This window comes from Oryctolagus cuniculus, chromosome 1, assembly GCF_051225735.1.
Source record: "Oryctolagus cuniculus isolate XC-2025 breed Fujian yellow rabbit chromosome 1, ASM5122573v1, whole genome shotgun sequence".
NCBI lineage: Eukaryota > Metazoa > Chordata > Mammalia > Lagomorpha > Leporidae > Oryctolagus > Oryctolagus cuniculus.
This window is the reverse complement of record NC_142867.1, coordinates 232,958,477-232,971,844: the sequence shown is the minus strand read 5'-3', so window position 1 is coordinate 232,971,844 and position 13,368 is coordinate 232,958,477. Positions and strand designations below refer to the sequence as shown.

The window sequence follows — 13,368 nt, the reverse complement described above, 5'->3', positions numbered from 1 at the left end:
AGCTCCCCTGTATCAGGGCTCGGGTCTCACCAAGGAGATGGCAGAGAGAGGGCTGCGTGCCACCTGAGCCGTGTGCCACCTCTGTGTGCCTCCTCTGAGCCGTGTGCCACCTCTGAGCCGTGTGCCATCTTTGCCCTTCTCTTTATTTTTTTATTTTTATTTTTTGACAGGCAGAGTGGACAGTGAGAGAGAGAGACAGAGAGAAAGGTCTTCCTTTGCCGTTGGTTCACCCTCCAATGGCCGCCACAGCCGGCGCGCTGTGGCCAGCGCACCGCGCTGATCCGAAGGCAGGAGCCAGGTGCTTCTCCTGGTCTCCCATGGGGTGCAGGGCCCAAGCACTTGGGCCATCCTCCACTGCACTCCCAGGCCACAGCAGAGAGCTGGCCTGGAAGAGGGGCAACCGGGACAGAATCCGGTGCCCTGACCGGGACTAGAACCCGGTGTGCCGGCACCGCTAGGTGGAGGATTAGCCTATTGAGCCGCGGCGCCGGCCTGCCCTTCTCTTACTATGTGCTGGAACGCAGATGTGATGGCTGGAGAGGAAGCAATCCCCTTGGAGTCAGACGAAAGCCACGTGTTGAGAAAGCAGAGCCCCATCTACTTCTGGCCAGTTCTGTGCGCACAGGGTCTCTGTTACCGCAGTTTCAACGGTGCCCTACATAGTTCTGTCTGTGCGTGTCTAGGACAGCCACTGCCAGCCGAGATCCTACAGCAACTGTGAGGTGGGCGCTGAGTGGGCTCTCGGCAGCAGCTGCGTGATCAGGCGCCGTCACAGGGAGAGCTGACACCTGCCGAGGCACTACGCCGAGCCGGGCATCCAGCGAGGCTTCGTACGCGGCCCCGGGAACTCTCGGCACCACCTGGGCAGCAGGCCCCACCAAAGCCTCCTCCTCACAGATGAGAACGGGGGCTCGGCGGCCTCCCTGTGCAACGGAGCAGCCTGGGCCCCCGAGCACCAAGGTCATCAAGCCTCCCCCGAGAAGGGCTGGGCGCCCTGCCCACCGCGGCCTCCACGGGAACTTCCCTCTCCCTCGGCCCGGACACAGTGCGGCCCCGCACTCCCCAGTGCACCTGTCCTGATGCGTTCAGTCACCTTCACTATAAACGCATCGTGTGCTCTCGCAGAAACTCAACGGTAAACACGAGGGGACTTCGAAAAGCTCGTGGGAAAGGAAGGAAGAAGATAAAATTGTATTGGGTTCCAAGAAACTGGAAGTCCAGGCCTAGCTTTCTCACGATGTGCACTCCCCACGTGAACACGCCGCGTGTGACCTCAGCAGGCCTAGTTCTCACAATGTAACTCCCCACGTGAACACACGTGTGTGACCTGAGCACACGGGGGCACCTGGGCTACGACACTGAAGCACGGCCATCCAGACACGCTCCGCACAAAGTAGATGAGATCCGGTCACACGACACAGCTTCCCGACACTACTGACCTATCTGTGGGCATCCACCTAAGACCAATCGGAGACCAGACCTCAGGCTCCAGGATGTCCGCGAGGTGTCCCACACCAGAAGCCATGGTGTCTGCATGGGTCCGCCATGGCAGACGTGTGACATGTGCAGTGTCCCACATGGCAGACACGTGATATGTACAGGGTCCCACACCAGACACGCGGTGTGCACACGGGGTCCCACACCAGACACGCGGCGTGCACACGGGGTCCCACACCAGACACGCGGCGTGCACACGGGGTCCCACACCAGACACGCGGCGTGCGCACGGGGTCTCGCACCAGACATTGTGATTTCTTCAGCCCTCCCCTGGCTGACTGCCCCAGCTCTGTTCCTGGGCTCATGGCTCGGTGAAGGCTCCGCCCCGAGGGCTGTAACCAGCGCATTCTCCGGCATGCATTTCCCTGGGTTGCAGGCTGCAGGGACCCCAGCCCTGCTACAGAGTGGTGGGCCAGGCGTCCCCACAGCACCGGGCTCTGAAGCTCTGAGCACACTAGGACTCCGCCTCTGCCCACGGAGAAAGGGTATCCGCCCTTTCTCAGGAGCCACGCCCCGACGACGGGGGCCACGCGTGTCCCCGTCCCTGTGAGCTCCCTGTGGCAGCCCTGCACTTTCTGACATGTTAGCACAGTGCTGGTTTGTTCTGTCCCTTTCAGGACACCACGGGCCTGCACTGGCCCTGCTCCAGGCACGGACACACCTCCGGGCTGCTGGCCCAGCAGGACGGGCCCACGCTGTACCTGCTCCCAGAGGTCCACCTCTCCCCCGCCCTCAGGGCCGCCCCCATCCCTGCCTGCAGGAAGAATCCTCTCTGCGCGTGAGCCCACACGCTTGTGCACTCAGAGAAGCCAGTCAGCGGGGCAAACATTCGCATCTGAGCCTCCCGCTGCCCCTTCTCACCACACACACGAAGCAAAGTCTCGCCGAGAGCAGCTACTCCCACGGCCAGCTCGGCCATCCGGGGCTCAACAGAGGACCTGGCAGGATGTCCAGGAATCGGACCCCATGTGTCCTGCACCCCGCCCTGCCCACATACACCTCACATTCTGTGAGACACGGCCTGTGTTGGTGGGAGGCTGCAGAGTCCACAGGGCCACTCAGCAAGGACCAGTCCCCGGGTCCACGCCGTGACTCACGATGCAAGGAGACGCAGATTGACCAGGCTGAAGAGGACGCCACGACCCACTGCTCTGGGACGAAGCAACCCCGGCACCCACTGTCCATGTGAGAAAGGGAAACATGAAACCTGAGGCCGCCTGCTTGTATTCACATACAGGAACCGGAAAGGCAGGAGGGAGGGCGTGCCCGGGGAGGGGCTTCCTGCCACCCACCTGCTCACAGTCCCTCCCTCTGAGCCACGCGAACAGCACAAGTGACATCGAAAGTGCGTGTCTTCCCTCTCAGAGGGGACGCCGCCCTCCCAGCCCCACGCCCTGCCCCACCCCCACCCCCAGGGCTCCGGGGGCAGCGCTCATTCCACCGCCCGGAGGCTGGCCCTGTGCGCCTGGCCAGCTGCTAATGGACTGACAGCATCAGTGGCTCCCAGGTGGCCCGGCTGAGACTGTAATTCACGGCTGCTAGGACACAGCCCCACTTCCACAGGAGGCCTCTGAACAGACGCCGGCGCTCCCGTTTACACAGAAGGCCGCGGAGGCCATGCCCCGGGCCCACAGGCCTGATCCGTTACCTTAGACTTGAGCAGCAGGTCCTCTTTGGTCACCTCCCCTATGGAGTCCAGGTGAGGGCAGAGTTCCCTGGAGTCCCCCATAGTGGCCCGGGCTCACCTACGAGAGGACACACGCGATTCAAGGTTACTGGCAGCCACTGCTGGTGGGAGCCGGGGAGGGCGGGGGAAGGAGTCCTGGCTCTGCACAGAGCAGTGGGGGACGCAGGGGGGACGCTGGACCTCCGAGCCTCACTCTCCATGACTGAGGATGTCAGAACCCGGCACAGGGCCACCCTAGGGCGAGCACTGGGCCAGCAGTGGGTGAGATGAGAGAATAACTGGTAGGGAGGACAAAGGCCCTGCCTGCGTTCAGGTTGCCACCTGCCAAAGAACCCACAACCGCTGCTCTTTCAGGAGGCCAAGTCCAGGGGCCCACCGCTGCCAAGTGCACGGGTGGGGAGGGGACAGCGTGGAGAGGCTGGGTGTCAAAAAGGCAAGTGGCAGAGGCTGCCTCCCGACCCTGGGAGCCAGCAGGACTGGCAGGGGCCTCCGTGAGGCCAAGTGCCCAGGCAGGGCCCTCACGTCCCGGAGAGCCCCACCTGCCGCCGCCTGAACACCCGATTCCGGGGCAGCCAGCGAGGCGGCACACCTCTGGAGGACGTGTCCCGGGAGCAGGGGGTCGTCAGGAAGCACAGCTCTGGGCGACAGGCTTCAAGCAAGGGCGGAGAAACAGCTTTGTCGGTTTGTGTAAGTGACACGCGTCCATCACAGAGAGATCAAAGTAAAACGGGGACACATCGCTGGTGACCTCGGGGCAAACGTCCACCCCGCACTCCTCTGCCGGTGGCCTTTTTCTCTTTTAGGTCAGATTTTAGAGATTTCAGCCTTGGGAAACGAACACTGCTTTTGTAGGCGCCTCCGGCGGGGCCAGAAGCCCCGTGTGGGGAGGGGGTCGGTCACACACACCAGGGGGCACCCACAGAGCTGGCGGGGTCTGGGAGAGCCCGTGGGTGGCACCAACGTCACTACTGACATCTCAGTGACGTGTCGCCGCGGGGTCAAAGGCACACAGAACCGACACCCTGGTGTATTGTTTACAACCTCCTGTGAATCTGTTTTTGTTTTTTTTTTTTTTTGTTTTTTTTTGACAGGCAGAGTGGACAGTGAGAGAGAGACAGAGAGAAAGGTCTTCCTTTGCCGTTGGTTCACCCTCCAATGGCTGCCGCGGCCGGCGCACCGCGCTGATCCGATGGCAGGAGCCAGGTGCTTCTCCTGGTCTCCCATGGGGTGCAGGGCCCAAGCACTTGAGCCATCCTCCACTGCACTCCCTGGCCACAGCAGAGAGCTGGCCTGGAAGAGGGGCAACCGGGACAGAATCCGGCGCCCCGACCGGGACTAGAACCCAGTGTGCTGGCGCCGCAAGACGGAGGATTAGCCTAGTGAGCTGTGGCGCCGGCCTGTAATTATTTCAAAACACACTTAAAAATAACTGAGTAGTTTTTCCAGCTGCCTGGCGTCTTCAGCAGAACCAGACCCAGGAATCTGGCCGTTGATTAGCGCTCCACTCTGCTGCCAAGAAAGGCCCAAACCAGCCACAAAAGCAAATGGAGCCAAGAGCCATCCCGTCGAAGGCAGGGCTGTGTCGAGGACCCCAGGCCCCCATGGTCCCCCCGCCGTGGCCCACACTGCAGAGGCAGCTGGGGCATGACCGGCCCACACACCCGGACACCAGGCACTGACCAAGCTGGGCGTCAGCCCCGAGGCACGCTACCTGCTGCAACCTCCCATAGTGCCCAGCTCCACACTCCAGGGCACCAGCCCTTGTCTAGAGGCCTCACAGACAGGCACAGTCCGCTAACAGGAAACCCAAGTTAGCTGGGCTCACTGGCGCCCTTTTAACTCGCAGGGAATCTGAACGGGCAAAGATGGACACAGCTGCGACTCACCCCGGCTCCGCGCCTGGCCTCGTCCATGAATATCTACAGCCAGTCTTGTCTCTACCTCCGACTTCCTCTTGCCTTTTTTTAAGATTTTTTTTTTTATTTGAAAGGCAGAGTTACAGAGAGGTGGGGGGGGGCAGACATCTCCCTCCCTGGTCTGCACTCGAGGGGTGCACGTGGGAGCGGAGCTGGGGGCCTACCTCTGGGCGGAGCGAAGCCCACAGCAAGCGGCCAGCATTCACATTCTCCCAGGACAGCCGGCAGTGACGGGCTGCGGTGGTCTGGGGTGACAGGCGACCGTGGCCAAGGAACCTGGGGGACGAACCAGTGCGTTACAAGCAGGTCCTGTTATTCAAAAACCACTCTTACCACCAAAAGAAAGCTAAAAACAGCACAGAACTCCTCGCATCAGGGGCAGGTGAACTTCTCCATGGCTGGACGCTCTCCTTTCCACCCGCAGGCACAGTAAAACCCCACCACCCCTGGGACAGCTAAGAAGGCCTGGGCAGAGTTGGCACAGAGGCTCCGCCCCTCCTGGGTCCAGGAGCGCAGGGCCCTCCAGCGGTCACCACCAGGCATCACCTTTGAGATCCTTCAGACAGGAGACCTCGAACGGCATGCAGAGGGGGCCATGGGGCCTTCCTCAGGCTGCCACGGCCTGGCCGGGCCCTCTGGACAGGACGGCCGGGCCCCTCGGATCATCCTTAGAGCTCAGGGCCCCTGGCCCCCAGGTCATCAGTGAGCTCAGGCTATGGCACCACAGGGCTCATCGGCATGGCTGCAGCCCCCCTTGGCAGGCAGGGCAAAGAGGGAGAGGCAGTTAGAAGCTAACGTTTAAAAGAGTCACATGACAATGACAGGGTTCAAGGTTCTAAATTCCAGCCCTTCTTATGTGAACACTTGAAGACAGGTTTCTTGGTTTGCTTTTTTTTTTTTTTTATCCTTTCTGTGGAGGCCAAGGGCCCTGAGTTGGCATCAGTCCTATGCTATTTTAAGCTGCAGTGTGTGGTGTTCTTAGCATCTGTGGTATGTGCCCTGACTGCAGCTGGACGGTTGGCAACCGTGGAAGCCCGGTATGACCTTGGTACCTAGGACCAGGATGACGGCAACAGGCCCACTCTTTCTTGAAAAGTTTATTTATTTATTTGAAAGGCAGAGGCAAAGAGAGATCTTCCCCAAATGGCCACAACAGCCAGGGCTGGGCCAGGCCAAAGCCGGGAGCTTCATCCAGGTCTCCCCCGTGGGTGCAGGGTCAAAAGGAGTAGGGCCATCTTCTACTGCTTTCCCAGGCCATAGCAGAGAGCTGATCAGAAGAGGAGCAGCTGGGACTCGAACCGGTGCCCATATCTGATGCCAGCACTGCAGAGGTGGTGGCTTTACACGCTACGCCACAGCGCCAGCCCCTTAAAAATTCTTAATTCATGGGCCAACCAGAACAACCCTGTCCCGCTGCCTCAGTTTCCCAAGCTCTGTTCTGAATCACCAGGCTTCTCAGCTTCCAAACGCCAGCCGGGAACGCTGCCATTCCATATCCAACTGCACACAAATCACCAACAGCTTCAACAGCGTAAGCAGCAGGGAACACAAATCCAGTAAATAAACAAGGCCGTGTGCAGAGACCTAACAAGGACATTCTCTGCACCACTGTTAGTAAAAGGAGGGAAACTGGGTGTGCGTGAGCCCCAGCAGGCCACTGGGCAGACAACACCTGCTGCTGCACCATACAGGCAGCCACTAAGAACCGGGACGGGGGCTGGTGCTGTGGGCTAAACCTCCACCCACTGTCCTGGCTGCTCCTCTTCCCATCCGGCTCCCGCTGTGGCCTGGGAAAGCAGTAGAAGATGGCCCAAGGGCTTGGGTTCCTGTACCCACGTGGGAGACCCAGAGGAATCTCCTGGCTCCTGGCTTTGTATTGGCTCAGCTGTGGCCGTTGTAACCATTTGGGGAGTGAACCAGCAGATAGAAGACCTTCAGTCTCTCCCTCTTTCTGTCTGTAACTCTACCTCTTAAACAAATAAATGAAAAATCATAAAAAAAAAAAAAAAAAAAGAAAGAAAGAAAGAAACCGGGGCAGGAGCTTGGTGTGGTGGGAAAGACTCCACCTGGGCCGCCTGCACGTCTCCCGACAGTGCCCGAACTGCAGTCCTGCCTCTGTTCCCAGACCAGCTGCCTAGGGGCAGCAGGGCATGGCTCAAGCAGCTGGGCCCCTACTGCCCACATGGGAGACCTGGACTGAGTTCCCAGTCACTGCCCACATCGGTGGCAGGGACCCAGCTCTCTGAGCCATCGTGTGCTGCCTCCCAGGATGCATCAGGAAGAAGCAGGGATGGGCGGTGGAGCCAGGACTCGAGAACCAGGCACTCAGATAGGGGATGCAGGTGCCCAAAGTGGCAGCTTATTTTTTTTTTATAAATTAATATGATCTAGCACTTTTTAAAATTTTATTTTACAGGCAGAGTGGACAGTGAGAGAGTGAGAGTGAGAGAGAGAGAGAGAGAGAGAAAGGTCTTCCTTTTGCCGTTGGTTCACCCTCCAATGGCCGCCGCGGCTGGCGAGCTGCGGCCGGCACACCGCGCTGATCCGATGGCAGGAGCCAGGTGCTTCTCCTGGTCTCCCATGGGGTGCAGGGCCCAAGCACTTGGGCCATCCTCCACTGCACTCCCGGGCCACTGCACTCCCGGGCCACAGCAGAGAGCTGGACTGGAAGAGGGGCAACTGGGACAGAATCCGGCACCCCGACCGGGACTAGAACCCGGTGTGCCGGTGCCGCAAGGCGGAGGATTAGCCTGGTGAGCCGCGGCGCCGGCCCAAAGTGGCAGTTTAACAGCTTCACCCCATAGCTGCACCCACAGCAGGCTTGAAAAAGTCACTTGAAAGGCAGAGTAGCAGACCCAGGGGATGAGGGGGGACAGAGACACAGAGAGATCTTCCATCTGCTGGTTTATTCCCCAAATGCCTGTAATAGGCAGGGTTGGAAACTCCAACAGGGCCCCTACACGGGCGTCAAGGACTGAGAACCTGAGCCATTACCCGCTGCCTCCCAGGGTGTGCATTAGCAAAGTGTGGGATCGGAAGTGAAGGGAGCACGCGATCCCAGGCACTCCGACACGGGAGGCAGGCGTTCCAACAGGGGCTCAACCGCTACGCCACCACGCCCATTCCCACCCCAGCAGGCTTTTAACAGAAATGGTCGAGCTGATTATAGAGTGCATATGGAAACAAACAAACCAAGACTTAGCACAGTCAAAACATTTTTAAAAAGAACAAAGTTGGAGGACTTAGACCATCTGACTTCAAGACTCTAAAGCTACAATAAACAGCACCGAGTGGCGTCATCTCTTAGACTCCAGCATGAGACCTGAACACACGAGGACTTCAAAGTCAACAGAAAGGTGGAGTTAAGGGTAACGTTTTTATTTTAGTGCCCAAAAAAATCCCTCAAAAATCTGTAGTTGTCTTCATAGTACACATTTTCCATGAGGTTTCTGAAGCGCACTCATACACAGTCAAGTGACTTTCAACAGAGACGTTAGCATAATTCAATGGGCAAAAGATGGACTTTTCTTTTTTTTTCTTTTTCTTCTTTTTTTTTTTTTTTTTTTTTTTTACAGGCAGAGTGGACAGTGAGAGAGAGAGACAGAGAGAAAGGTCTTCCTTTTGCCATTGGTTCACCCTCCAATGGCCACCACGGCCGGCGCACTGCAGCCGGTGCACCGTGCTGATCCGAAGGCAGGAGCCAGGTACTCATCCTGGTCTCCCATGGGGTGCAGGGCCCAAGCACTTGGGCCATCCTCCACTGCACTCCCGGGCCACAGCAGAGAGCTGGCCTGGAACAGGGGCAACCGGAACAGAATCCGGCACCCCGACTGTGACTAGAACCCGGTGTGCCAGCGCCACAGGTGGAGGATTAGCCTAGTGAGCCGCGGCGCCGGCCAAGATGGACTTTTCAACAGTGGTGCTCAGATAACAACATCCATGTGGAAGAAACATGAACTAACCCCTACCCCGTGTCATACACAGGGATCGGGAGAAGCAGGCCTGTGTGCAGTGGGAAGCCAGCATCCCGGATAGGCGTGACCGGGAGTGCCAGCTCAAGTCCTGGCTCCCTAGCCTCCGACCCAGGATCCCGGGAATGCAGCTGGGAAGAAGTGGGTGAAGGCCCAAGTACTTGGATTCCTGATATCCTCATGGGACACCCCGGTGCAGTTTCTGGCTCCCGGCTTCAATCCGGCCCAGTCCCGGCCGTTGCAGGCATTTGGGGAGTGAACCAGGATGGAAGCTCTGTCTCTTTCCCCTTCTTTCCCTCCCTCTTTCTGTCACTCTGCCTTTCAAATAAAGTAAGTGTTAAAAAAAAAAAAATAATGGTCAATGAGCACATGAAAACACACTCGACATCATCGTCGTTAGAGAAACCCAAGGTAAACCCCGAGCTAACACCTCACACTCCCTAGATCAGAAACTGGAAGACAATTCCAAGTGTTGCTGAACTGATGGATTCTCATGTAGTCTGAGAGAGGGTTAAATGGTGTAAAAAGCTTTGGAAAGCAGTTTGGCAATCTCGTATAAAGCTAAACATCTGAGGGTACATCAAAGAGTTTGTGGGAAATGTGAAATCCAAACACAGAATCTTCATAATACATGTTTTTGATGAACTTTTAGAAGATCCCTAGAATGCACGGATTTCAATTTTTTGCACCAAAACAGGCTTTTTAAAAAAGATTTATTTAATTTATGTGAAATAAAGAGTTACAGAGAGGTAGGGGCAGAGAGAGGTCTTCCATCCGCTGGTTCACTCCCCAGATGGCCGCAACAGCAGGAGCTGCACCGATCCGAAGCCAGGAGCCAGGAGCTTCTTTTGGGTCTCCCACATGGGTGCAGGGGCCCAAGCCCTTGGGCCATCTTCTACTGCTATCCCAGGCCATGACAGAGAGCTGGATCGGAAGAGGAGCAGCCAGGACTGAACCAGCGCCCATATGGGTTGCTGGCACTTTGGGCCAGGGCTTTAACCCACTGCGCCATGGCGCTGGCCCCAATAGGCTTACCTTTAAACCCATTTTTCAGGAACCTGTTGAAACGTGCTCGTGCCCCTAGCATATGACCTTACAATTCCACTTGCAGGTAGACAGAGAGGAGACGCGAGAACGCCAGCGTCCACATCTCACACTTTCCACAGGAGCTTCAGGAAACAGAACACAGGCCCAGACAGGCCTCCCTGCGCACAGGACCTGGCCCTCCCTCCGTGGGCGGGCACTCAGGCCAGTCGCTCAGATTTCCCACTGATCCACACGGCACCAGACACAGCGTGTGTTATGGCCGTGCTCCCGAGAGAGAAGACTGAAACAGGAACGGAAGTCACAGGCCCACGTCACACAGAAGGGCCCCCATTGCTCCTCACTGGGGCCCCGCAAAGCCCTGGCGCCCAAAGGCGCTGGTTAAGTCAGGCACTCCGCAGGGCACTGACGCGGCAGTTCTGATTTTCAGGTGGCTCTAAGACCCCAGCCCCCCGCTTCAAGAGGGACGGCAGCCTCAGGACCCGTGCCGAGCCCCACGGCGCCCTGCCGCAGAGGCAGCTGGTCCTGCTGGACCCCGTCCCCGCCGCAAGTCCCACCTCCCCGTGCCTGCAAGAGCCCCTTCTCAGTGAAGCGGAGGGACTGTTCCAGAGAGCAAGACACGAAAAGGACTCTGGGGGTGGGTGTTGTGGTGCAGCCGGTCAAGCTGCTGCTTGGGACACCTGCCTCCCACATCCAAGTGCCGGTGGGAGGGCGCGAGTCCCAGCCACGCCCTCGCTTCTGATCCAGCTTCCTGCTCACACCCCCAGGGGGCAGTAGATGATGGCTCCAGAACTTGGGTTCCTGCCACCCATGCGGAAGACCCGGATGGAGTTGCTGGTTCCTGGCTTTGGCCTGGCCTAGCCCTGGCTGTGTGGACATGTGGGGAGTAAACTGGAGAACGGAAACACCTGTCCCTCTGTCTTCCACATAAATAAACAATCTTTTAAGAAGAGAGAGACCTCAGGGGCCAGAACTGCGGCCTAACAGGTTAAACCACCACACGCAGCGCTGGCATCCCACACAGGTGGAGTCCAAGTCCTGGTTACACAGACACTGGAGGTGCCGAGACTGCTCCAGCTCACAAGGCGAATGTGTTAGATGAGACAGGCGGAGACTTCCAGACCCAGGACGGGCAGGGCCTGCACCACGCCCCTCATAGCAGGAAGCTGGTACAGAAGACATGATGACTCTACACCCATCAGCATCCCTTAGGAGTAGGGGAATGGAGTCTCTCAGCCGGGAATGATATAGGCAGGCATACAAGATAAAACGGATCAGGTTTGTGAGCTGGGAGACCACGCCTTCACCACGCCCCTGTGTGACCTCATGCCCCTACCTGGCCACACCTGTGTGCCTACCTGCCAATCAGGTTAACTAACCACTCCCCTTTGGAAGCAGATTAAAGGCCTGGGACACAGTGGGCCTGCCCTTTTGCCATTGTGGGCCCTTGCTGCCCTGCACCTCCAGGGCGCGTGGCCTCTGGGCCACCCACCCCAAGCTTCCTGGCCTATACGCTCCTCCATGTGGCTGGCTCCTTAAAGAAAAGTGGGATGCACAGAGAAAGGGTGCTCCAAGAACAAGACCCAGGTTCAGGCCCCAGGAGCGGCTGGACCACCACGCTGCTGCGTCAGCAAGCCGCCAGGCCCGGAGCAGATCTGGCTGGGTGTGCTCGCCCCCCAGGCCCACCAGACCCTCCTCTCCTGGGGGCCAAGAGCAGGAGCGGGGGCAGGGCTGGGACGTCGGGAAGGGCACCAATGCCTGGCCCCAGCGAGATTTCCAAGATGCTTCATCCTGATAAGGGCTGGACTGGAGTGAGGGCAAAGGTGCTCCCCCTGCCCCCACGGGACCAAGTTCGGGTGGGACCTGGGGAGGGACGGCCACTCGACAAGGGCAGGACAGGCCGCACGTCCACCGCGCCCGGCTGCCTCGGGTGCCGTTACTCAGCATTTCCCAGGGCTCCGGGCCAAGCTCCTCCTCTCAGGGCAGAGCCAGGCCCTCAGGGCAGAGGATGCCCACCAGCCCTGCCGGGCCGGCCTCCCACACCCCCACGCTCCCCCTGCCTCTCAGCACGTGTGGCTTTTTTCCCTGCTTCCTGTCTCTCCATTCCCCCAAGTCCCAGACACAGCCCACACCCCCTCAGCCCAGCCTGAGCTTCCTGCGAGCCCAGCATCCGCCGAGCCGCCAAGCACAACTCAGCCCCCACCACGCCCTCGAGGTCTCTCCCGGCCCTCACTGACAGGCCTGTGTCTGGATCCTCACGACCACTCTGGGAGACAGCAGTGTCTCAAGCTCAGTCCACCTCCATCCAGGAGAAACTGGGGCTCAGCAGGCCGGGCAGCTGATGAGGTCATCACAGGGTCCCGGCTGAGGTCATCACAGGCTCCCGGCTGAGGTCATCACAGTGTCCCGGCTGAGGCCATCCCCCGGCTCCCGGCTGGCGTCATCCCCCAGCTCCTGGTTGAAGTCATCACACAGCTCCCAGTGAGGTCATCACATGGTCCCGGCTGAGGTCATCACAGTTTCCGGCTGAGGCTACCACTCGGCTCCCGGCTGGCGTCATCCTCCAGCTCCCGGCTGAGGTCATCACAGTGTCCTGCTGAGGTCATCACAGGGTCCTGGCTGAGGTTATCACAGTGTCCTGCTGAGGTCATCCCCCGGCTCCCAGCTGAGGTCATCACACAGTTTCTGGCTGAGGCCATCCCCCGGCTCCTGGCTGAGGTCATCACACAGTTTCCAGATGGCGTCATCACGCGGCTCCCGGCTGAGGTCATCACAGGCTCCCGGCTGAGGTCATCACAGTGTCCTGGCTGAGGTCATCCCCCGGCTCCTGGCTGAGGTCATCACACAGTTTCCGGCTGGCGTCATCACGCAGCTCCAGGCTGGTGTCATCTCCCGGCTCCGGGCTGAGGTCACCGTTCAGGAGCTGAACCCAGGACTGCTGTCAGCGCCCCAACAGCCCCCGGCCAGCCTGGCCTACGGGTGAGCTCCCCAAACACCCGCCCACCAGGAAAAGCCTCACAGGCAGCCCCTCTGAGCCTCCCTTCCCAGTGCGTCCTCTACAGTGGGCAGCCCTGAGCCTAGGCCAGCATCTGCGCAGCCCAAAGCCTGGCCCTACCCTTGCACCGGGCTCTGAGAGCCACTCGCTGGGAGCAGTCAGCGGTCGGGGGCAGCGACCAGCCACAGGAAGCCTCAAATCCTGCACCAAGCAGGAGGCCAGACGGAGACGACTCGGAACCGACCCAGACTTGCGTCC

The 13,368-nt window shown here is 59.1% G+C and overlaps 1 protein-coding gene across 4 annotated transcripts in view; it reads right to left on the bottom strand.

The window, feature by feature from the left end:
- Positions 1 to 13,368, bottom strand: part of USP20 (ubiquitin specific peptidase 20) — a 36,114-nt gene that overhangs the window by 20,134 nt on the left and 2,612 nt on the right. For all 4 annotated transcript variants that reach the window (XM_051829502.3, XM_051829505.3, XM_051829506.3 and 1 more), the window contains exons 2-3: positions 5,265 to 5,376; positions 3,146 to 3,242 (exon numbers count right to left, since the gene is read on the bottom strand). In XM_051829502.3, coding sequence (XP_051685462.1) covers positions 3,146 to 3,226 — 81 coding nt within the window. In that variant the 5' untranslated portion in view covers positions 3,227 to 3,242; positions 5,265 to 5,376. The remainder of the gene's footprint in view (positions 1 to 3,145; positions 3,243 to 5,264; positions 5,377 to 13,368) is intronic.